The sequence below is a fragment of the Trachurus trachurus genome (assembly GCF_905171665.1).
Source record: "Trachurus trachurus genome assembly, chromosome: 12".
NCBI classification, from domain to species: Eukaryota; Metazoa; Chordata; class Actinopteri; order Carangiformes; family Carangidae; genus Trachurus; species Trachurus trachurus.
In genome coordinates, this window is record NC_139908.1 from 26,257,826 (window position 1) to 26,283,718 (window position 25,893).

A 25,893-nucleotide genomic window follows, 5' to 3' on the forward strand; every position below is an offset into this window, starting at 1 on the left:
TGGTGTTATAGATTTGACTCTTCCTCATCTACAGACGGTAGACGGTGAAGCTCCAGCTCACTGGAGCACACACTTGTTGGCATCCTGGACAGAAACTAATCCTTCCTCACCTCCGCTAGTCAGAGGACCATTGTTCTGTCAGCAGTTCTGTCTGTATATTGTATTTTCCACATTCTCGCCTCCTGACTGTGTGTATGTGTGCGTGTGCTGCCGTGCGCTGCCTTTTCTCACTCCACATTGCACCCTGTATACAATCCAGTTCATGTGCTGTTTACAGCTCTGCCCGAACCTCACACAACAGTCTAACTGGCCTCTTTATCTTAATTCTGTCCGTGTTTAAACAAAGTTAAATGATGACAGGTCAGCTGACTGTAGATGTTCCACATGTTACAACAAGGTAAAGTAAGCAAAGCATCCAACTGCTCCGGCAAAAGGAGAATTTAAGTTGGTCATTTACACATTCACACATTTATTTAATGTAGTCGGTCCAAGTTTGGGGTGTAATGAACACTGCAGCCTCTCGAGTAATGGTTCTCAACCATTTTCGGGGGAATTAGGCCCCATGCATATTTTTTTAGCAACCCTGAGGACCCCCCTTTGGCCCCCCACCACTACCCAGGCAAGAGGTGGGGGGCAAAACACTCCCAAACCAATGTGACAGGAATAAAAATAGGCTTTCAACAGCTTTTCAATGCTGTGCACCATGTTCCTATATTTCAAAATAAAAGCCCAATTAAAAAATGAATAGGGACTGTTCACTGAAACTTGTTGAGTTTCTAGTAAATTGGACGAGTGAATCAAAATTATGACCAATTTCCCATTATATGGGATTGGGAAAAATGCCAATTTGCTTAGCCGATGGCTATTTTAGTAAAATGATAAATGTCTGTAAAATTCAATCAATTAAATTACATTTTATCGCTTTTAAAGGGATAGTTCCATTTTTTTTTTAAGTGGGGTTGTATGAGGCACAAATGCCCATTAAGTTCACTAGATGCAGTAGAAATGTCTCTGCTCTCCCCCACTGAGAAACACCGGCGCATCTCGCTGCACCGAGACACAGGCAGTACACCTATGAGAAGTCCTGTCTCAAAATAATACACCAGTTCAAGAGTACAATCTGAAGTAAAAATTTACAATGCATCAGCTGGTCAGAAAAATGTTTTTTTATTATTATCTGGAACTAACTAATTCACTTAGTACTCCCTGGTACTCCTCTACACAGGCAGGCTCCACGATGCGCTGTATCAACAGAGACCTTTCAACTCCATCTAGTGTACTTAATGGCCATTTTGTAGCTCATACAACCCCACTTCAAAAAAGCTGAACTATCCCTTTAAGTACCCCTTACATTTACACCAAGTACCACTATGGGTCTGAGTACCCCCGGTTGAGAAACACTGCTCTGGGGGACATGAGCTGCTGCCTGTCCTGATGACTGTAACCCCACCTAGAAACCTGAACCACACAACACAGCATGTCATATTTTGTCATCCTACAATGTCAGCACACTAGAAATAACACAACTGAGCTGAGCCTCCCTGAGCCCGGTCTTGATTACATTTATCTTACACTGTTGGAAAATGTGCAGTAGGGTCCAATAGGATGCTTTTCCATCCAGAGCTGAGTGACTGGGAGCCGCTGCATTCCAGCAGCCTGCTGTCTCCTCCATGAAAGGGCCCTTTGAGGGCAGAGAGGCCAGGCCACAGCTCCATCTACTGGAGTTTTGACTGAGGGCCTAATGGCACACCTCAGCACTTTCCTTCCTCCCCTCTCCTGTTAAAAGTGCTTGTAACTGTGCTGTGTGTGCATGTGGGGTGGGGGGATGGTGGTGTGAGTTGAGTCACTTTTTGGGGACAAAGACAAGTTAATGGGGGGACGGCTTTAGGTCAGGGTCAGGGATTAAAGCATGTTTCGGTCATGTCCCCAAAGGTAACACGAGTAAATGTGCTAGTTGAGGTTAGATTAGTGTTTGACTGGGGCTGTCCACAATGAGTAGGATAGCAGCACAGACCTGCGCCCCATCCTCCACCCTTCACTATATTTTCTGCACTCACTTCCAACCTTTTTTTTTTTTTTTTTTTTTGGCAAGGGTCGATGTGACAGTTCATAGAGAGCAGGCCGGAGTTATACAAACATTTCCGAAAGACAGAGCTGCTGCGGAGGCAGTTTCTGGTTCAGCTGAACCTCAGTGGATGGAAGCAAAGAACCACAATGTGTCAAAGGAGGAAAACGTGACTGAAACCTTCGACCGCTGCTTTTCTTCCCTCCGAGAATGAGAGTGCTTAATGGAGTGTTTGAAAACTGCAAGCAACCATAATATTTCTTTTTCGTCGATGTACCTGGATGGATCAGAGTGTGTGGCTATGTGACATGTTTAATGACGTATATCTTTCTGACACTGAAAGCTGATGATCATCTCCCTAACAAGGGAAACAATGTGCACTCAATGGACCAACGGCAGCTCAGCGTTCCTGTGCTGATCACCCTGGTTTCTTGCTGGGAGTGGGCGGTGGTGATAGGTCACTTGAAAAGAATACGCCCTCTGGCTCTGGCCACCACCACTACTTCACCACCATGCTGACTGGACCTTACAGTGACTCACTATCACAAACAGGGCCTAGTATCACAAGCCAAGGTGAATGGTAGCTGGTTAGCATGCAAAAAAAAAAAAAGAATTAACATTGGCATTGTGCTGCTGCTGCATCTCTAAAGACACGTGTGTTGCTGTTCTCCTGCATTAGAAGCAGCTGGCAGCCTAAGGCTAATGTTGGCTATGTAGTAGTAATGATGAGTTTTTGAGAGTTTGGGGGAAAATTGTGGCTTTAGAATAACTTTCTTTTCATTTTCCTTCTTCTCTTATGTTTTATATTAGATGTTGATCAATAATAAGATATATTAAAGGTCCAGTGTGTAAAATCGGGGGAATCCGATGTAACGTTCAGATTATTGTTTACAGTGCTCACTCACTCGCTTGCACTCACCCCTCCGGTCGGCAAAGTGACGGTGGCCTCCGAGGACAAAAACACTTCCACAGATCTAAACCTTTTCCTACTCCTTCTTTCCCTCCGCCTTCTTCTTTGTTGGTTTATTTATTAATGCGAAACATGCAAAACTTTCTCTCTGTCTGGCTGGATTTTCCGTTCAGGCTGCCGTACAAATGGCGACGCTCTCTAAAGCAAGACCCTTGCTATATAAATGAATAATTATAAGGTTATGAAAACCAAACAGATTTTATTTTTATATTCATGGGTAGTATATTCAGATTTTGCCAATAAAGCTTGCCAATTATTACACACTGGACCTTTAAAGGGGAACTATGCAAGACTGGTTGCTTTTTTCTCTGCGGAGCTCCCCCTATGCATATTTTACAACACTGTCAACTGTATTCAGAAACTGAGCAACATCCACTATCCAACCCTCCAGGCTTTGGTTTGGTTTGGTTACTGATTGGCTCACTGGTCTGTTTTTATTAGCCTGGAACAGGAGAGGTAAAACTACACCGGAGTGTTTTTTTTTTGTTTTTTTTGGTTCTTAAAACCACAAATAAATCTTCTTATGGATCAACACTTCAAATAAAAAACAGCAGACGAGTCACCAAAATTCCCTGTTCAGCGTAAACAAAAGAAATATGTGTTGTTGCTAAGAAACTGTATCTTCAGAAGATCTACTTCATCTCATACAGTGTGTAGCTGAAGCAGAACTGCTATGAAATGAGAGAAGTGCACATGTGAAGGGGGGGGGGGGGGTCAGGCCTTCCTCACGCTGAAGCGGAAACGGCAAACGTAGAACAAGCAGGAGCATGGCGAGGTAAACCTCCCTCCCTGATCGAAAGGACGGGCTAAGTTTTTGGGGAGAGGCCACTTATGCACCATCACAACCAACGTCCTGTCTGGCGGGCCGAGCTGCCAAGGAGAGGGACAGAATCCACGCTAAATCAAACAAGGAAAAAAATGAGAGTGGAAAATTAAATTATTACCCTCCCAAGCCAGTTAAGAGTGGGACGGAAAGTCTGGACGTAACCTGATGGAATGTGTTGCTGCTATTTCAACGATCACTTCGCTTGTCCTGTTGCACACACACCTTAACCTCCTCCCCGCTGGAGACAGACAGAGAAGATGTGTTGAAAATATGACCCGTCATAAAGACAGGCAGGTCAGCGTATCTGGTGAAAGCATCTGCCCTGAGGCAGAGCACCAGGCCCCACTGACAGCTGGTTGTTATGCACTCCAAATAAAAAGAAATACCTCATAAAACCTTTATGATTCACTCCTACTTACTGGGTATGTATTCATATTTCCGTTTCTCCTTTTATTACAAAAAAGTAGACTTGACTTTTTATTTTATTTTATTTCACTCACTCATTTCAACTTCAATGGTCAAACTTTACATGGTCTTTTTTGGCCACTAGAAGCAGGAAAAATCCAAATAGATCTCAGATGTTTTATATATGTCGCCTACGTATGAAATTAATGAGCGCAATGAGACTAAAGTGACTGTTAATAACTTGACTTCTGCACTGTAAGTGAACCTTTAGACAAATATTTGTTTCGGTGATTGCATCAGTCATGGTTAATGCTCTGACAGAAGAGCTGTGGTGTCAGGTACCACTGATGTTGGTTAGGATCAACTAACAACTAATACTGTCTCAAAGTTAGGGATCCACACATATGTTTTTTTTTAGGGCTGATACCGATAATGAGTAATCAAGGAAACTCATAACTGATATTTAGAACAGATATTTGTTTAGTAAAAATGGCAATTTTGGTGTCAACATTTAGAATAACACACCTGGGATTAGACAGAATACAGTATAGGTTACTGTTTGTTTTTTGTACACTGTGAAAAAACCTTACATTTTTGTAGAATAAGATTGTTACACAGCCAAGACTGGTGACTTCAGGCAGAGAGACGCTGCAGCAGAGCCAAAGGAGCGTGTGTTAACATAAATGTATTTGATCAGTTATCGGTGAAAAAAACGGCCGATGCCAATGATCCTATAAATACCAAACATCAGTCAATATTATCAGCCATGCTGACCCCTACCCCTACTCAAAGTTTCTAAGTATACTCCCCTTAAAAGGGCTGTATCCATTTTTTTATTTGACATGCAAACATTTATGGGTTGTATTTAAAACTCTGACTGGTCTGCTGCAGTCATTCAGCCCTCTACTCCTCCGCTCCAACTGAACAATGAGATCCCAGAGAGCTCAGGTCTGTGGCTCATCACATGCTCAAGTGTTAGCTAATTTAGCAGAGTCAAGAAAGGAAAAAATGGCAAGCAATGTATCGTATCGTTGTGACTGTATTGTGATATGTATTGTATCGACAGATTCTTGCCAACACACACCTCGACTACAAACCACAAATTTCCACTTGTTAATTTCAGTTTTTATGAAGGACCAGGGCCGTTGCTAGGAATTCTGGGCCCCCTTAAAGAATACTAAAGTGGGCCCCTCCCCCTAACCTTTCCAGTTTTTTTTTTCTTAGACTACGTATGTATTATCATTTATTATTTAGCCTACTTTGTTTTGATGCTAATGCAGCATTAAACTGCAAAAACTCAAGTATCTTACCAAGAATATTTGTCTTATTTCTAGTCAAAATGTAATTTCTAGTCAAAACAAATCTCATTATACTTAAAATAAGACACATCATATTAAAAGTAGCTTGTTTTTAGACACTTTTTACTCCTTTCAAACATATGTTCACCTGGAATAAGTAGAAAAAATCTGATAATGGAACAAGTTTTTCTTCCTTATTACAAGCACAAAAAACATGTTTTCACTGGCAGATTTTTCTACTTATTTCAAGTGAAAATTTGTTTGAAATAAGTGAAAATGATCTAAAAACAAGTTAATTTTTAGGTTATGAGTCTTATTTTAAGTGGAAAGAGATTAGCTTTGACTAGAAATTAGACATTTGGACAAGAAATAAGACAAAAATTCTTGGAAAGATGTTGAGTTTTTACAGTGTACTATGAGTATTAGTCAGGGTCTTATGCAGAATAATTCAGTCATACAAAGATTAGACTACTGGGTTTTTTTATGGGCCCTACTGGGTGCTGGGCCCCTAGAATTATCATCACCTTTCTCCCCTATACAACGGCCCTGTGAAGGACGTGCAGTACCTGCTCAGGGCTGCTGTAGAGACAGTGTTAGCACGGAGCTGCTAAACACAGGGTAGCATTTGGCAGCTGAACAACCACATTTTTTTCCCCAGGGGACGGTGGTGGAGCACAAATGATAAACTTATCTAAACTCAGCTTATCACTCAGAAAACAAAGCAGGAAAATCACGACTGAGTCGGCCAACGCCAATAAGAAGCAAACTGTGCTCTTCTTCATGTTACAAAACAAACCAGGGTAAATGAAGCCACAAGATCCCCAAGTCTGTCTGAAGCATACTCAAACTACAATTATCTGAAATGTGAACCTATGAAAATTTAACCAAACACGCACTGAGAAGGTTTTTCTTTTTTTTTCTTCTTTTTTTTCCAGCGGTACTGGAAATGTGACACAAACCTGGTCCAGATGTGACCACTTCTGTCACACAGGCTCCCATTGCTCTTATTTAGACGTATGTGCATGTAAAGCGTGTTTACAGTCCCTCTGACATAATGACTGAATCGTGGCACTCACTGGATTGTCAGATGGTATCACTTGCCGTGGAATTTCCCCCCCTTTACTGGCTCCGATGCTATCTTCCCACCCCGCGAGTCCTCATCAAAGGCAGCTTACACAGGGGGTAACTCCATCCCCATGACTGAGTTAAAACAACAATGGCCATCTCATAAAAATAAAAAAAAAAGCAGCGACTTCCGTTCAAATATTTGACCATTTGGAGACTGAAAGACAAAACAATAAATGAGACTTGGGAAGGTCGGGACGGGAGGTGAGCGCCGAGCTGAGACATTTGCATTTTATTGTCTCTCTGATAAGATACCTGGGACTGCATACCAAGCCAGGCCTGTGGAGAGCCAGGCCCACGCCACAGACTATTTTGGATGCTTGTAAAACAAAGCTCTTGTGTCACTTGTTTATCTTTCCCCTGTTGGTGCTCAGCCATTCTTTCCTTCACCTAAACAGTGTGATGGAGGAGCAGGAGTGTGGATCCAACAGAACACCACAGTCAGTTTCCTTTCAGTTGGATCTTCCTCCGTGCTCGCTGCCTCTCAGCTGTGATTAAGTAAGCATCTGCTGGAGGAGGAGGGAGGGGCTGCCACTTTGACAGGCCTGCTGTTAACATATTTTCACAGACCCACGGCAACCTGTAAAGGCCCGAGCACCCAAACATCCTGAGAGCGTTTGACTCTGTGTCTCTGTGAGCACATTGAGTTTCAACAAGTCCTCCAGTCAGGTTCCTTCCTACACCTCTGGAGTTGAATTTGGTGTACAGCCCACAAAGGATTTTATGACATACCATATCTTAATTGTCGTAACCCTGACGATGTCCTCTAGCTAAATGAGGTGCTTCTTTTAACCCAAACCACCCTCTTTCCCTAAACCTGACCAAATGTTTACTCTATCATTGTCACATGAGTCAGATACACTTGTCCTATGCAGTTCTCAGTGATTTATTGAATTGAAATGAATGTATTTTGAACATGTAAGTAAAAATAAGGCACAAGAAAATAACATCAGCAACTTATGGAACTAAATTAGAAGATTGTCAAAACATAATCATCTCATTCACATACATATTGGAAAAGGAGTGAGAAGAAGTAATGCTCATTTAACCCTTGCCCTTCACTCAATCATTAATAAATTAGTTGGATAAATTAATCATTTATCCAGCTTCCTTAAAAGACAGAAACAGCAAAGTCATTCTGACATTTATGTACATTCATTTATCCATTTAACACAACTGAAAAACATATGGCTGATAGTGATACTGACTTTATGTGAGATATTGATATAGATTTATGTGTAGCTACACCTTATTATAAATATAATAACGATAGGATAAATAATTATATGGAGCAATATTAGCCCTCTCATACTATATTAGATACACCTAGTTACATTTGTGTTTCATACAGCAGTTATCCTTACACTATCTGTGGTTATTTCTAACTAATTCATCAATTGCATGAATATATTAGTGAGAGTTACTATGGTAACTTTCTACTGTGGCTCTCAGTGACCTGCTGTGGGGGGGGGGGGGGGGGGGGAGCAGTTACAGCAGTTACAGCAGCAGCTGTTAATCCTCATTTGAACAAGCAGCTCTTTCTGTTGTGGAGATCAATGTTGTTGAACTTAACCCGGATCATGACCGGGATTATTTGAAATCCAACCTGAGACTGTTTTTTAAAGTGGGATCAGCCATGACTGAGCTGGTGCTTTTAGAGTGTCACTGTGAGCTGTTTGTGTTTTAAGCATTTTTGTGTATATTATATTGTTCAGTATTTAAAAACCCCACCTTAGGTCGGGCTCCACAGATTCTTATTAATGCTGTGGTTTAGCTCATGCTATATCCCTGTCCCTATGTAAATAGAAATTAAAGGGACAACGAGGAGTTTCTCCATCGTCAGAACGAAAAATTCTGCGACAATAAAAAAGTCTGTGGATGAATCTACGTTACCCACACTTGTTAATGGCTCCATTTTTGATAAATATATTGTTTTGTCTCTATCATTATTTTGTTGTCATTGTTAGTGGTGGAAATGCTGGGCGAGCCGACCAGCGTTTCCTCACTTTCGGTTTTGCGGACGAGTCATGAGAATAACGGCGCCGAATCGCCGTCCACTATGACGGTATCTGATCGTCTTCGAACCTCTGACTTTAATTCTTGATGAATGAAAACATTCTTGGCACAACGTCCGTCTTGCGCCGGTCCAAGAATTTCACCGTGCGCACGGAGGCTCATGGTAAATGTAGTGTGAAGACACTTCGCTTTCCAAAACTCCTCGTTGTCCCTTTAAGTTAACAGAACTCCAAACAGAAAAAAGGCAATTAAATAATGAAGATAAAGGTGTACTAGCAGAGATGAAGTGTGGACTACAGAGAACAAATCATTTCTTACCAACTCCACAGCCACAGATTCTTCTCTTCAATCTTTGTATTTAATGGCTTGTTTGTTTGTAAATCATTAATACATCTGGAACTCCATGAATGTCTTTGTTTCAGTTAGATTTTTCTTACAAGTGTCCATATGGCTTCATTTTATATGAATATTAAAACATGTGGTAAATAAATGTTCTGAAAACTCGACAGAGACAGTGTTTACGACAGCCCAGAGGTTTATTGTTAGCCAATAGCCATTCAAAAAAATACTACGACTGTGTCAGTTTGATAGACTTGGTGTCTTTGGAAACGTCGGGGTCTCCACTAGAGATTAAAATGAAGTTGTGAGAATTTGAGCCGGAATCCTACATGGATCTGTGAAGATGGAGCCAATTGGGCAGGTCTGCAGGGATCACAACGATTAAGGCACACTTTGATTGCTGGGACTTTAATAGCCTGTTTTCCTGTTATGGTTTTAATACTTCAGAATGAGGAAATGATTTGAGTGTTTTTCCAGAACGGATGAACCCTCTTGGATAAGTGGCAATTTCTACAATACATAGAAAATCCAGCCGTAGCTTACTTTTAATACATCTGCTTTCAAATACGACATGTTATGCTTGGTTATAGAGGAGACTGGGGACAGTGGCAACATTTTTTTTATATACTTCTCAGTTACTCAGAGACTACTTGTTCTAGACAACCAAACATTTCTATATTAAACTAACATCTGTCTGTAAAGTACATTCACAATATTTGAATGAATGGAAGAATTCAGACTGACGCCAACCCTGGGGACAGTTGCAATAGGATCAGGAACAGTTGCAACATATTAAAAACACATTATATTTGACCATTCAAATGTAGCTTTTTGTCTCCAGATGCACAGTATTGCATTTACAATATTATAGTGTTATTTATAGCTATATTTAATAAAAATACAGACTTGTGTAGACATAGAGCCTATCTTGAGTCATAATAACTACAATTTATATATTATCAATTATAATTAAAGCAGAAGTAAGCGATATTTTTGTGTTAATATAAGTCTTAAATAGTTCTATCTTCCGACGGGAATCACTTACATGGAGTGTTTGGACCGAAACACGGGTCTCTCAGTCACTCTGCTCTGCTCTGAGCCGAGGAGAAAACTTTTCTTGTATCCTACAAGTTTTATCCAATGAGGAGAGAGAACGGCATGAAGGGCTGTGTGTGCAGCCAAGGGATGCGCGTGAATGTGGTGACGTAGGGACGAGGACCAATAGATCCATGACGAGGGCGGGGGCTGCTAACTCCGTCGGCTGACAAGAAGTTATGGTGCATTCAAGGCAACCCGTAACTCGTGTTTTTCCGACCTGTGAAGTCGTACCAGTTCGATCTGGTGCGAGTTCACGGGTCGGAAGTTACGAGTGGCCGTTATAGTGCACTTTCACAGGCAACAGGACGGAGAAACGCGAGTTACAGGTTGCCTGGAACGCTACTAAGTCGTAAGTCGTGACTTGAAGCTGTAACTTACGGTTTCAAAAGCCTGCCTGGAACGCAGCATTAGCCCAAATGACCGGATCGCTTACTTCTGCTTTAACACAACAAGCAAAAATACAATAAGATCACGAGAGGCAAAATAATAAAACCATTCACAAAATAACTGTTGAGCTGTTGAGCTATGGCTCAAAATTGTCTATTTTGAAGTAAAATCTTCAAAAACACTGTTGTCTGTTGTGATTTGGCTAAGTAGCTTGAGGACAGTCGTCTCAGAGCATCATGTGCTTGACAGCCGGACCATGACACATGCTAAAACCACATCACTTACAAGTCAAAACAATGATTCTTCTCAAGTAAGGTTTGATTCATTCATAAGTAAAGTCAAGTATGGTTAGAACTACGGGGGTGGGGGTGTTGGCAAGAATCTGCTAACAGGGGCAATGATAATGAAATGCTAACACTTGAGCATGTGATGAGCCACAGACCTGAGCTCTCTGAGATCTCATTGTTCTGTTGCAGTGGAGGAGTCGATGGCTGAATGCAGCTGCCAACCAGCAATCAGAGTTTTAAATGCAACACAGAAATGAACCACTGCTGTGGATGTCAATATGTCAAAATTTGAATATGGATACAGTATTGAGAAACAAAATATCCCAATATTTCAATGTATCGATTTTATCTTACACCCCTGGTTAGAATGACGATGTGGATCTTCCTGGTGGTGGATCTAACTGAGCATGTGCTGTATGAGTGTTATTACTTCAGCATGTTTCTGATAGGAGGAATACGACTCCTTACAACCATCATGTCTTGCCTCCATGGAGAGTTGGCAATTCACTGAAATTGTCAGTAATTAATAAAATAATTAATTGCTGGGTGAAATCCTTGCATCTGCTGATTTATTGCTCTTTATGAGTCAATATCAGCCATTTGACTAATTTAACTGTTCCCTAAATACTTTACTGTTTTTCTCCATCAGACTGAACAGCTGTTTGCTTTGTTCGCTAAAACACACAAATTGTGGCGATGAAGGTTTTCACCTGACATCAGCAATCTGCTTTAATGTTGAATGATCCAGGACCTCAGTCAAATCGCGCAGGGCAGCAAACCCTGTTTCTATTAATGGAGTTAAGTAGGAATGTGTGAGTGATCCAGAGTCAAATATACATAAATACAACAAAGCCCCTCCAAAGACAGTTACACAGGTAGAGAAGTATTCACCATAAAACACAAGAACACATCCTGGGGACGCTTTAACAAGATAATTATGAACAGACTCGGCAACACACACTGCCCGTGGCTCCAAATATCTCCTCATCCAAACAGATGATAACCAGGCCCATGCCGGAATCCGGCGCGATTAAAAACATCCAGTGTCGTCTTCTGGGAAACACTGATAAAAGAAAAAACGTCAAACTTCAAAAAAGTATTTTCCTTCTCCGTACATAAATACTCCTGAGGCAAAGGTGTTGTGACAAAAAACACAAAGTGAGACACAAAAGGTCTGGCCACTTCTCAAGTGCTCCAGGTGACCTCTGACCTCTGGGTGAGCGTAGCGGGGGTGGGAGGGGCCGGTCTGGCTCTCACTTCGCACAGACTATACAATTTATGTTCATGGGGGCAAACAACAGATAAAACCTCCCAACATGAACATCCTCAATGCTGCGGAGGGGGAGGCTTCATAGGAATGCACTCAATCATACAAAACTTTATTTAAAATTCATTATCTTAACAATTCATTTATCAACTTTTGTGCATCAAAATTTGTTGGTCTAACCCTTTTCTCTTTTCCCTCTCTCTCTGTGTGTACAGTGAGGTCGCACTCTCATGAATAGTGACCATCCTGTTTATACTCCACGCATAAACACATAAACATATGCAGCGCGAGGCATTCGAGGAACAGAGGGCTCTACGGCCTCTGCCTTCTCTCCTACAAACACTGAGGCCTCCTGCTCGGTTTCTGCTCGATAATTAGCTGCATATGTTCGCATGGAGTTTCCTTTTAAAAACCAAATCAAGATTACGCTCATCTATATAGTTTTAATGCACAGTGTCGCGGCGCTGACACAGTTAAAGACCGAGCTCTAAACGACTGCAAAAATGAGACGCCCGTAGAAAAAGCCAAGTCTAATGTGTCTTAAACACACAACGTTTGTTGCAGCGCTGCGCTTAACCAAGTCCATCCTGTCTACCAGTCGGTCCACACTGAGCCCTGTCCATGGGAATGTCTTGCGTTGCTCTAATTAGTCCCAGATCCAGAATTATAATTAGTACCAGACCCAAAACATAGCAGCATACAGCACCGTGCCTCCTGAACAGTCGATCCTCTCTGTCAACAAATACATAGAAGAAAAAGCTCAAAGTTCATTTCGAGCTGAGGATTGTGGTTAAATTCTGTCTTGCAATTCAAACACAGAGTTTAAAAAAACATCCTTGTCAATCTGACAACACAACCAAAAACAAACCATGCTGTGAGTGAGTGTCACAGCTGGAAGTGTTTCTAAGGGACACACAAAAAAAAGTGATGGAGCCCACTCGTTGTTTAGTGCTTTTAAAATAAACCCCCCCGAAAAAAAAACACACACACACGACCTTGAAGAAGAAGTGAGTCACATTCTGGTTCATCACGTTTTGCGAAGATGTTGAAAGACCCAAGATTCTTATCAGGGTCTTTGAATCAAAACAATAAAGGAGACAGTGTTTGGTGACGTTCTGATGGGCATGATATCATGAGAGTTGTTTTCCACACCACCATTGCTGCTTTGGCCTCGAGCTGAATTACCCACAGAGGTCTCCTCCCTCCTCCTTCCTTCCCAACACAAACAGATCCGGTGATTATAACCAGTAAAAACATTGAGTAAAGCAGTTTCGCGTTTAAAGTCAGTGTTTCGTCACAGTTGTGTGGTTTAAGGCAGCAGCACCAGCCGCCCTGCTCATACCTCTGGCCTAATGGTAGGGGCTAATCCTCCTTATAAAGGCCTCACCCATTTTTACATACAATTTCTTTCATAATGAAATATGCAAAACCTACTTTTTGGAATTGTTGCATAGAGTCTGATCCGTGTCATTGGCCCATGGTTAATATTTGGTAATAATTGATGAAAGTGAGTGTGGCCTGTCCGGATGTCCAATGACTAAGGGGGCTTTCACACCTGATCATTTGTTCCGAAACAGGGAGCGTTTACGTCATATATCGGTTCGTTTGGTCAGATGTGAACACAGCAATCGCGCTCGATGCGGAACAAAACAAGCGGGCCGAGATCGCTTGGGAGAGGCGGTCTCGGCTCGTTTCCATCCGAGCCCTGGAGCGGTTCGTTTGTAGTGAGAACGCAACCGACACATGTATCGGAACAAATTGACTGGTTACCTGGCAACCGGAGGAGGAGGACCACGGGCAACTGCCCCAAAAACATAATGGAGCATCAGCAGCGTGTCGTCTTGGCCTTTTCATAATGTACACAAAACAGGAAAGCCGGTGGCCAAAAGAAAAGAAAGATGCAAACTCAAGCCATGAGTCCACCAGCCTTTCCAAGCTGACCCGCGGCGATCAGCACCGGGCAGAGCTCCGCAAACAACCCCTATAACTATATGCTACGGTGCCCGTTTACTAGAAGAAAAAAAAGAGTCAAACTGTAGGGTGTGTTAGAGCAGTGGTTCTCAACCTTTTTGAGTCGCGACTCGCGACCCCCAATTTCACATGCACTGCTGTCCGCGACCCCCCGCCCCAACACACAAACACACACACACCGGTGTGAACGCATGATGAATAAAGCGCAGCGCTGTCCGCGGTGGGTTTTTTTTTTGCCTTTTTAGTTCTTGATCCCTGCACTGAAAAAAACAATTGGCTGCTGTAGTTTTGTCTCCATGGCCAATATTCCGACCTGGAGGTTTTCATCAGGGCAAAAGAACAAAACAAAGTGACGGAGTTTAAATAGATGCGGGTGGCGAGTTGATGCGGTGTCCACACACCCGGGCTGGTTTATGTGACATGCGAGGACCTGTCGGCGCAGGAGCGAGTGGAGCGTGGATGCAAGCCAATCTCCTCAACCATGCACGGAAAAGGGGAATGACAAGAAAAGTTTTTCTAATTTATTAAGAAACAATGCCCAGGTCAGCAATGCATGCCAAGAAACATGTCGTTCATTCGTCCCCTCCAGCCACATCAACTGGGGTCGGGAGGGACCCCAAGGTTGAGAATGGCTGTGTTAGAGGACAATTCATCTGACATAACTATGACACCTGAAACTGAAAACACAGCTTGACCAACACAACCTGACCACCCCTCTCCCTGTCTCTCTCTCTCTCTCTCTCTCTCTCTCTCTCTCTCTCTCTCTCTCTCTGTCTCTCTCTCTCTCTCTCACGGGCAGTGACGCGCTCTGTCATTCATTCACGTGTCAGCACTGAGACAGCGGACAGCACGCTTGGTCACTAGCTAATAATAATAATAATAATAATAATAATAATAAATAATAATGTAGCCTATTAGACTACATTTGTAGCTATAGCACATTATAGGCATACTTCAAGGTCTCGCCCCAGCCATAAACCAGTCAGCTTGGGCATTTTTTTAAATTGAACTTCAACTAAATAGGCTACTCGTCTGCCCAAATATTAATACGAAATTGAACCTCCTCACTACTGCAAGTCAGCCCGCGGTTCATTGTTGCCATTGTTGCTGATCAGCTGATGGGGTGTTGTTAGGGCCGTTGCTATGGCGCTGTTCCACAGCGCAAAGCGCTGTACCGCTTTAGAATCATGCAATGTGAACACAAACGGCCCAGAAAAAAGAACGCAACAGTTGTATCGGTTTAGTTGCTGAATCGGAACAACTGCAGGTGTGAAAACGCCCTAAGATTTTTCATCTGGTTAACGTGTATAGTTGTATATAAATATATTTTGCATAAATGTAAAAAAAAATGCATGTTGCTTCACTTTGAACTTTTATAATAAATATAAATTTGACTGAAAGTCACAGATTTCTTTCATTTGAGAAATGTTGGAAACATCTGTAATGATATAAGAACACAGTTCAACAACATATACATAGGTCTGGTTGTCCTTGATGCAATGTTAAATTCAAGGAACAACCTGATCTGAAAAACAAAACAAAGGTGAATTTTTTTAATCCACCATCATTGAAATGGGAGCGTGCCTATGTTCCCTCAGCCCTATGTTCCCACTGGACTCTCTCTACCTATCTGGACTCTATCTATCTGGCCTGTCTAGCCTCTACCTGGTCTTTTTTACTAAACTTAACCAACTCCTTTATTCATTGCCTAAACCCAACCAATGGTGGGACCAAAGGGCTGTGGGAACATAGGCCCTAATTTTCAGTGACAACAAAAGTTAGAAATGTGGGAACATAAGGCTGTGGGAACATAGGAATGACCCCATTGAAATAAAAAAGGCAAGCCATGGTGAAGCATGGGGGATATGAGAGCACTGAGTGTTGCACGAAAAGCTTTAAAAAAGCAGATCCTGTTCAAATCTCACGTCAACACACGGACCAATCACGGGGCGAAGCATCATGTGTTTAAGAAAATAAACTGCCCAGACGCAGCTTCAGATTAAACCTGACTGAGCAGGTATCTTTCACTCTGTTGACTCTTCACCTCCACTAATTCAAACTGTGTCACAGCGTCTTAAAGAAAAAGCCCAGTGTTAGACCCAGGATAATGTCAGACATGTTCAACCTATGTTTGACCCATTCATGGCAGACGGGCTGCCGTGGGTCAATCCCTCCTTGTTACTGTTCACACAAGACCCAACTCTGTGGCTCCATTCACTTTAAACATGCTTGTTGCAGTGTTTACACTGGAGGACCGGGGGTGGGAGACGTTTGCTACCGGGGTAAGGACGTTTCAAACCCCACACGCTGCTGGCTTCGACTTTACAGCTACTTCCTTTGTAATACAGATGAGTCTTTCTAGGCCAGAGGGCATCCCGGTCGTCAAGCTGGAATGATGGCCACTGCACCAAAATGGCAGCACAGGGAGCTCAGAGTGACCCATTTACACTGACCGCGAGCACTACGCTGTTTAACATTTGTAATGCCCAAAGGTTTCAATTTCAGCAGAGCTTAAATGACCAGCGGTGGTTTAGGTCTGCAGGTATCAGGGGATTGGGAAAGAGGGGGGGTTCTTTCAGGAGCAGGAGTCTCCATGTTGTGCTTCAGTCCTGAGTGTATTAATACAATAGCACCCTGCAGCCTTCCTCAAGCACTTTCACACTCCTTTGAGTGCTTGTCACCAGCCAGCAATTAGCTGCAACTTAGAACAAAGCTAGCACTGTTGAAGGCAGGATGACTAGGCACCAGCATTGATGGAAGACGGTTATATGGTTATAGACTTTTTTACACAGCCTGTTGAAGGCAGGAATGTTGCACCTTTATTGTTGCACCATGTCGGACATGTCGGACTGTCACAATCATGAAATCTGAGTTGCCATTCAAATGATTGCGATCAATGATTGAATTGTCTTTTTCTGATCATTTAAAGCAGAAGTAAGCGATCCGGTGGTTTTGGCTAACTTCCTGTCAGCCGATGGAGTTAGCAGTCACCGCCCTCGTCCCTACGTCACCACATTCACGCGCATCCCTTGGCTGCACACACAGAGAGGACCGCCCCTTTATGCCGTTCTCTCTCCTCATTGGATAAAGGTTGTAGGATACAAGGAAAGTTTTCTCCTCGGCTTACAGCAGAGCAGAGTGACTGACAGACCCGTGTTTCAGACCAAACACTCTATAAAAGTGATTGCCGTCAGAAAATATAACTATTTAAGACTTATATTTACACAAAAATCTTGCTTACTTCTGCTTTAATGCTGCTATAATGATACACATACACCTTATGAAGAAGAAGAAGAGCCATTTATTGGCTTTGTAACTAAATCCACGATGCTAATGTCAATAGATGATCAATGAAATGCAGTCGTTCAATATTATAAATGAAGCTCCTCGAGGTAAACAGTTTGTGGCTCCACTCATGTGTCATTTAACCATAGCAGTAGAAGAAGGGGGCGCAACGTGATGATGTCATTAGAGGAGGACCAGTCAAACCTCGAACAGTGGAAAACGGCAAGGATGAACAGTGATGAAATATGACATTTCTGTTTCATCAAGCTGTTTTTATACAGATGAGTGGAAACCATTTGAATGATTATGCAAAATAATTGCGGTCAGCTCAAATAACTGCAGATCGGGCGATTATATAATAGTTGTGACAGGAGTACAAACATGGCAACCTCTGCCAGCAGCAGAGTCTTCACAGAGCACAGTCCATGTCTTTATAAGACAGTCTCCAACGATGTTGATGTTGCACACCATGCCACTAATTCCTGGCGGATAGGAGAGTCAGATACATGACACTCAGCGAGTATTTTGTGTGACTAACCAACACCGGTGTTTTACGGTGTATTGGAATGAACCAAAATGATTTCCAATACAGAACTAAAACAGTCATCAGGGAGGGAATGGAGTTAGCAGTGTAGACTTATCCACAGTAGGGATGCACCGATCAGATATGAATCATCTGAATCATATGATCAATATCGGCCCAGATATTGACTAAATATCTAGATCAGGTATCAGATAATGGGACTGATCCATGACGCTGATCTATTCACTTCAATTCTGTGTCATGGGATTGCATTAGGGCTGCAACTAACGATTATTTTCATTATCGATTAATCTGTTGTTTATGTAAACGATTAATCGATTAGTTGTTTGGTTAACAAAATGTTTAAAAATGTTGAAAAATATCAATCAGTGTTTCTCAAACCACAAGGTTCTCAAATGTCTTGTTTTGTCCAAAAACCAAAGAGACACATTTAAGAAGCAGAAATCAGAGAATTTTGACTTTTTTTCTTAAAGAACTACTCAAACTGATTATTCGATTATCAAAATAGTTGATGATTAATTTAATCATCAATTATTGTTCAATTTATCAATTAATTGTTGCAGCTCTATCATGCTACATCACATGTCAGCATCATGCAGGTAGACAACTAACACGGATTTTACAAAGTTATGAAAGTAATCAATGTAAAGTAATGTAATGTGGCTTCACTCTCTTCCACATGGTGCTAAGCCCAGGTATCGGTGTCGGCACTGGGACTGAAAAAGTTTCATCGGTGCATCCCTACTTCACACATGCAGCGAGCAAAGAAGAAAACCAGGAAGCACCAGAATGATTTGGCTCGTAGGTCAGACAGATTTCATCATGGAGGCTGGTATAATTCTTACAACACCATCCATGATGCCGTCTCAGCGGTTTAACGCACCACGGCAACAAAACAATCCTCTGTGGCCGCCGTTCTAAAAGAGACATCTGTAAAAGTCAAACTGCAAAGATAATTATGACTCTTTGTAGTAGAAGCTTCAAAACCAAGAAAGTCTCAATTTGTTGACATTTCACAGGGACTATAAAAGATGAGACAAGTGGCACTTTGGTAATGTTGATGCTAATGTGTATTATATAAGATGCCACTCAGACTCCCGGATTAACACGAGACAAACTGCACACGCCGCCCGTCAGCTGTCTAAAATAAGTTTTCCTGCATGTCTCGACAGAACTGAACTTTAAGTTCCTTTAAACGGCCCTGCACAACAATCTACCGCATTTTCACGAACCTCCAAATTAATGGGGTGACCCCTGGCTAACTCCTCTGGCTCTGTCCGGTTGCTGCTACGCTTTGCTTCACTTCACAGTTCGACTGGGGCAGGGGAAACACTGACAGGAGGTAACACAGCACATGGTGAGGGCAATAAAACTCTGGGAAAAAAAGTGTGTGCTGCTAGCGCCGTGCAACACTTAATCATCTCCCCTTATGTTTGTCATTTACATCAGCGCCTGGCCTGCAGCTAAATAACAACACCATTAGTTCACGGTGTTGGCCAAACAATGTGCAGGCTCCACGCTGGAGGTGGAATATATGGATATACTATACGGTTTCTTAACTAAAAGAACATGACTGGGCATTAATCACTCTGCTGTTTTAAACTGTTTCAGCTCCAGCCTTTAAAATAAACTGGTTGGATGCTTTTAATCAGAATGAAGCAAGAAAAGTTTAACAATAACTGTTAAGTGCTGTCTGCACCAATGAGCATGTATCCAAACAAACATGAGCAGATACACAGTCGTACAGGCTGAAAACAAAAACTAGCCGATGAAAATTAAAGCAAGCACAAATAATGTCACTAATATTTCTTCGGGCGAAGGCAGGAAATGGGTTTTGTGTGTTTTATCTGACCTGATTACTCAAACATTGTGTTTCCCTCCTAAGGAGGGATGATATGTGAGCGGTGAGGCTGCGCTCAGACCAGCCTGAGCCGTCTCATTCATCTGAAAGGAGCCAGTCAGGCAGCGCAGCAGGGGGCCGATGCTGGGGGCTCTAGCAAAACAACACAGTGTTGTCCAGCAAAAAAAAAAAAAAAACTCAACTCCTGCTGCAGCACAGTGTGACGTCACCTTGCGCCGGCCAATCAGACTGGATTTCATTGTACCGGCAGCTTTAAGGCTGGACACAAACTGGTTTTTTATGCGTGTGTTTAAAGGTTTTCTTGACCTGAAAGGCCACAGCACGGTGAGGCATCAACACACAGCCCCCCCATGCTGCTGCAGAAGAGAAGACCCCCAAGGTTTATGAAGCAGGCTCAAACAGAGCATCAGAAACTGGTCTTCTGAGGTTTGATTACAGGTATGGTGGAGCTCTCTCCATCCTGCTCTAACCTCAGCGTGGTGAGTCATACCACTGGGAGTGCTCATTACTAAGGCCTCAGTCAGACCTGCATGTGGACACACAGCAAGCTGCAGGAACCAAGGACATTATTTTACTGTCTAGTCCACCAGGATGAAGTCTGTGTCTGTCGAAATCATAACACTAGTCAAACATTGTTCCTACCTCCACATTCTGCTCTCACATCAGTTTAACTCAGATTTAAAAAATGTATAAGAATCCTTGAATGAGCTGGTTTCCTGCATTAGAGGAACAGATCCTGACGCTGCTCCAGTACACATCATCATGCTCCTGATTCCTCTGTTTGGTTCAGTGTAAACAGGCCGAGGCAGCATCATGACAGATCTCTGTTTAACAGAGGCTTAAGTCAAAAAGTACAATCCGCTAATAATAACACATGAACGATTACAATCTTCTGCATCTTCGTAGAACACATCCATTAAACAGGCACCTCCTTTGGCAACAACAGCCCAGAAACAAGCACAAGCACAAGGAAGGACCGGGACCAGGATCATTCAGGACTTGCACAATGTTCACATTCTTCCAGCAGAGTTTAGACATATTCTCAGGATGTCTGACGTGAGTGGGTCTCTGTCATCATTCTGGAGTCTTGGCTCATTAGAAAAAAGAGTGGTAACTACTACCTACTAGGCTACTACTACAAGTAATGTGATGCAAACAAAATATATGACACAATATTTCTTCTGACTTACAATTCAACAAAACATGTAGTTTCCAAACTTGCATACAACTGTATGACACTGGTAAGAATCAGTCAGTGAGGCCTTAGGAATCAGCTGTTTTTGTGCTCTGGTCAAAACATGTGGTCTGATCTTGACTGGTTGAACCTCTTCACTAGCTGCTGATCAGAGGAACCATTCTGGGACCATTCCCTTTTTTAATAGAGCTGCTTCGGTCAGGATCTACCAGGATGCAGATCTTCAGCTCAGTCCACAGCTCTATAGGGTTCAGATCTGGGTTCTGACTGTCTGCACCACTCTTGAGGGTGGATGGGCTTTAAAGTTTAGGGTGACCTGACCGTCCTGCTGCCTCAGCAGCTTCTCCTGAGCTCCAGCAGGTGGACAGACACCCTGACATGATCCTGGACGAGACCTAGATTAACTTGATTTCATCAAAGATGTGGAGCTAGAGGCAGAAGGGGGTCAGGATATGATGACATTCAGCTCTGGGAGGATGTTTTTCATGTTGATGTGCAAAGTATGTTTACAGAACACTTGAAAAAAACTATTTACGGCTTTAATCCGTCTAGAACTGGACAACTAAAGTGAATGTAAACATGTTAGAACGACTAAGACTGGACTTCTCCGGATCCGACTAAAAAAGCCCTGATAATGCAATTGGAAATGTTCATGTATAGGCTTTAATCTGACTGAAACTGGACAATGATTGCATACATGCTCCGGGTCCGGGTCAGTACCGACAGCACAAAGTGTAGCAAAGAAGACAGACTATTGTTGTAATCCTCCAATAGCAAACGGCGTTCTGGTCTGCCTTGCCTCTGTGTTCTTACTGTCTCTGCCAGTTTGAAGCCTGACTCATGTAACCAGTTGTCGTAACGGATCAACTGGAAAGAGGTCCATATTAACCCACTGAAACGATGCATATCGCCACTTAGTGTTGAGGGGGTGGACATGTATCCATTAACTATTGAAGTTTCCCTGTTGCATGTAAACTGGGACAAGGACAGAATTCTGACGAGACGCTTAACTCGAGCTTTAAGCATAGCTTGACTCATTCAGTCAGTCGCACCGACTGACTGTACAGCAGGTTTAATAACTCCTGACTCCTTCTCAGACGGATTCCTCTACTTTTATCCTTGTTTGTTTGTTGCTGTTTTATTGTTCTCCTCTTTTATTTATTGTGTTATATAAATGAAGATTTACTTAAAGGGACAACGAGGAGTTTTGGAAAAGCGAAGCGTTTTCACCACATTTATGAGCCTCCGTGCGCACCGTGAAAATTTTTGACCGGCGCAAGACAGACTCATGTTTTCATTCATCAAGAATTAAAGTCAGAGGTTCAAAGAGGTTCACATACCGTCGTAGTTCCGACCATAAACGGCGATTCGGCCGGCGGCGTTATTCTCATGACTCGCCACGAAACTGAAAGTAAAGAAATGCTGGTCGGCTCACCCAGCATTTCCACCACCACTAATAATAACAAAATAACGAGACAAAACAATATATTTATCGAAAATGGGCCCATTAACAAGTGTGGGTAGCGGAGATTCATCCACATTAACGTGAGACTTTTATATAACCAAATAGAAACCCCTCGTTGTCCCTTTAATTACTTACTGGATTACTTATGTCATTAGCCTTTGCAGAACATTCAACCAACCACACTGTGAATATGTAAATGAGAGATGGTAGTTGCTAATAACAGCAATGTAGATCAAGACCAGGCCACATTTTAAGAGTTTGAAAGTTCATACAAAAACAGATAGTCCCAAAGTGTTCACTTCCTGTTTAAAACACTGCCCCAACTGCGGTGTTGAGAATCATCCTAGAAAAATCTGTGATTAATTTGCTTTTTTTCTCCTTTCTTTTCTTTTCTTTTTGTCCTCCCACAGCGAGGATAACAGGACGACAGGCTGACACCACCACGGTCCGTTCTAGTGACACATCCTCATGTGTCTGTGTCCCAGCATAGCTGATCAACATTAATCTAATTTGGGCTGATTTGCAGTGGTGTGAAACCCGTTGGCAGTTTGTCTTTCCAATATGTTCCTCCTCACCGGTTGTTTCCACTCATGCAGCAGCAGCAGCAGCAGCAGCAGCAGCAGCAGCAGCAGCAGCAGCAGCAGTGTCTCGTGTCTGAGCATTTAGATATTTTGCAGCAATGGACAACTGGACTCGGGCACAATAAAAAGTTTTGATAGTTCTACGAATGGGAGCCACCACCACCACCACCAGCGCCTTAGAAATCACTCATTGGTGGTTTGCTGTAAGAAACTGACAGAAGTCCCGGCTGAGTCAAGTTTGGATGAACATTCGAAATGACTGCTTCTCAACTAGGAACTTATAATTAAAAACCAACCAACTACCATCTGCTTTGCACATATGGAGAATTTGTAATGGACAACAGAGGAGCCTGGTTTATCGCTTAACATAAGTGCTGGTGGCTGCACAATTCATTTCGGTGCAAGACCTGACAAATATAACATCGTCATTACCAAAATAATCATCAATAGTATTTTTTTTTTTTTGCATATTGTGCAGCCTGCTCTGGAAAATGTTATTGTAAATTTATCATGTGTAAAATAAGCTGCATGTTTATTACGTGTGAACTTATGTGTACATTAGCTACTGTGTTCACACATTATTTCCACAACCAAAATCAAGTGTAACAGCTGTTCACATCTGGTAAACCCACTAATAAGAGCCTTCCACCAAAGTCAATCTCATATATTCGCACAAGGAGAGAATTCTGGATGAAACTGTGTGGTTTCCTTAGCCAACATTAGTATATGTGCATTTTGTATGTGAAATTCACACATTGAATTAATCAATCATTGAAATTTCCAGCATTAGATAAGATCTCTCAATACTGTGACCTGGGTTTAACCACAACCAGCTCATCCTCAGGCTTTTGGACTTGCAAGATGGTCTCAAACGTGATGATGCAGTTAAAGGGCCTTTAAAGACAAAGGGGGTTGCATAAACTAGGGGTGGAGGGGTCATTTATCCCATCGCGCCCCACCCCCCATGCTCCTTTCACTTCATACCAAATGGTTAAGTCCTCAAAGCCAGAGCTGAAAACAGGAAATCTCCACAGCTCTCACTCCCGCAGGGGGGGGGGAGTAAATGAATTAGCATAACTGACAAAGACGCGAGATCACCTCGAGCTGTGCTTTCTATTAACATGACAACGACACAGTGGCCATTTGAGTCCGACACAAGAAGCTTTTATATGAAGAGCAGGAGCTGCAGGGGAACACATGTCAGCAGAGGCCGCAGGAACTGTGCTGCTTTCATATTAAAGTGTGTATGCCTCAGTCAGATGATGGAGGATGTCATCTCGTAGGCCTTTCTCTCTAAATCTCAGCAGTGATGGAATAACGGCGCTACTTTTTTCAGTAGTAAAGTTGGCAAATCAAAAAAAGTTACAGTCCCCCCCCCCTTTATAACACCGTTACCTACGGACAATAAAATGCGCCGTTACTTGACTCAAGGAGTCCCATCACATAATAATACACCCGTGTAAGTGTGCGTTATATAGCTACACTTTTTTTTCTCTTTAGAGTCCATTACTAGTCGGAAAAAAGCCGTTAATTCGGAGGCTCGTGCGTCGCAGAGCCTGCCTGTGCGGAGGAATACTAAATGAGTTGGGTAATTTGCCAACGCAATAGTTACTTTTCCTGGTAATTAGTTACTTTTATAATGTAGGAACTCGGTACTTTTAGGGGGAAAGTAACTAGTAACTATAACTAAATACTTTTTTCTTTTTAAAGTAACGTGCCCGACACTGGTTCTCAGTGAACCCAGTGCCAGTTTTTACTCAAGTGCAACAAGAAGCAGCGGAGAGAAAAAGGCTCCATCTATTGTATGAGATCACATCAACGCACTAAGAAAAACCCAGGAATGCCCCCAAACCCCAAAACATCTCTGCCAGCTTTCACACATGAATGTGAACTGTTGAAGAAATTGTAGACCTCGCGTTTAAACGGACTCTACCTGTTGAGCAGTGCGTCACATCTCGCTTTTAAACCGTCTTTAGGAAGTTTGCAGTTAAATGGAGAAAACTTACCGTCACATCTCAGGTTCGGAGACAAGAGAAGCATCCAGAGCCAGCTCCTCAGGAATGTGCTCATAGCGTCACTCTTCACTCACAGCGAAGTTTCACTAATAATAAAGATGGTAGTTTCATCCAGTTCTTCAGCTTCTTCTTCACCTTCTCCTTCTGCTGCTTCTTCTTGGAGCTTCTGTCCGCGTTGTTTTCCAGGTCAGAAGCGGCCCGCCGGGGACAGCGCACTTCCCAGGTCTCGGAGGTCTCGGAGGACTCGGACCTGAAGGTGCGGGACTACTACAGATGCGGGTTCAGAGGAGAGAGAACAAAGCACGGTCCGACAGACACGGAGCAGCGCGCGGCGCCGACGTCGCAGCGTTTGATCCCGGAGTGTCCGCTGCTGTCCTCGCGCAGGAGAGAAGTGAAGCTGGAAAAGTGGAGCGGACGCACGCACGCGCGCACTCACACACATACACTTGAGCGCACAGAGAAGAGCAGTTAGGTTTACGCAGAGGGCCCCATCTAGAGACAGGACCAAGGTAGCTGAGCTGAGCAGCCAGGTCACTCACTGCTCTGTCTCACCACCCTCCTCCATTTGAGCTTAGGAACTTCATCTGCGGAGAGCGACAGTGCAAATTAAACAAAAGTAATGACAAATGATAAATAAAAAAACTAAAAATGTTATAATACAAATGTTAAAATAGAGAATCACACACACAGAAAAGAAAAAGAGAGGAAGAAAGAGGAAAAAGATGAAGAAAAAAAGAACAGAATACAAACATCAGGAGAAAACGAAAATAAATAAAAGGGCAGCAACACATAGGCTATGGAATTTACACACACGTGTGACTTTTTTTCCATTATCATTTTTTTTATATGTCCTTTTCATTTTTTGGCTCATGACCCCATTTTGACATCACAAA

At 42.6% G+C, this 25,893-nt stretch overlaps 1 protein-coding gene across 1 annotated transcript in view; it reads right to left on the minus strand.

Annotated features, from left to right (window-relative positions):
- The window catches only part of ror2 (receptor tyrosine kinase-like orphan receptor 2), a 50,673-nt gene extending 25,560 nt beyond the window's left edge, over positions 1-25,113 (minus strand). The window contains exon 1 of the mRNA XM_083983751.1: positions 24,992-25,113. Within this exon, the coding sequence (XP_083839877.1) occupies positions 24,992-25,055 (64 nt within the window). The 5' untranslated portion in view covers positions 25,056-25,113. The remainder of the gene's footprint in view (positions 1-24,991) is intronic.
- Between the last annotated feature and the right edge of the window lie 780 nt (positions 25,114-25,893).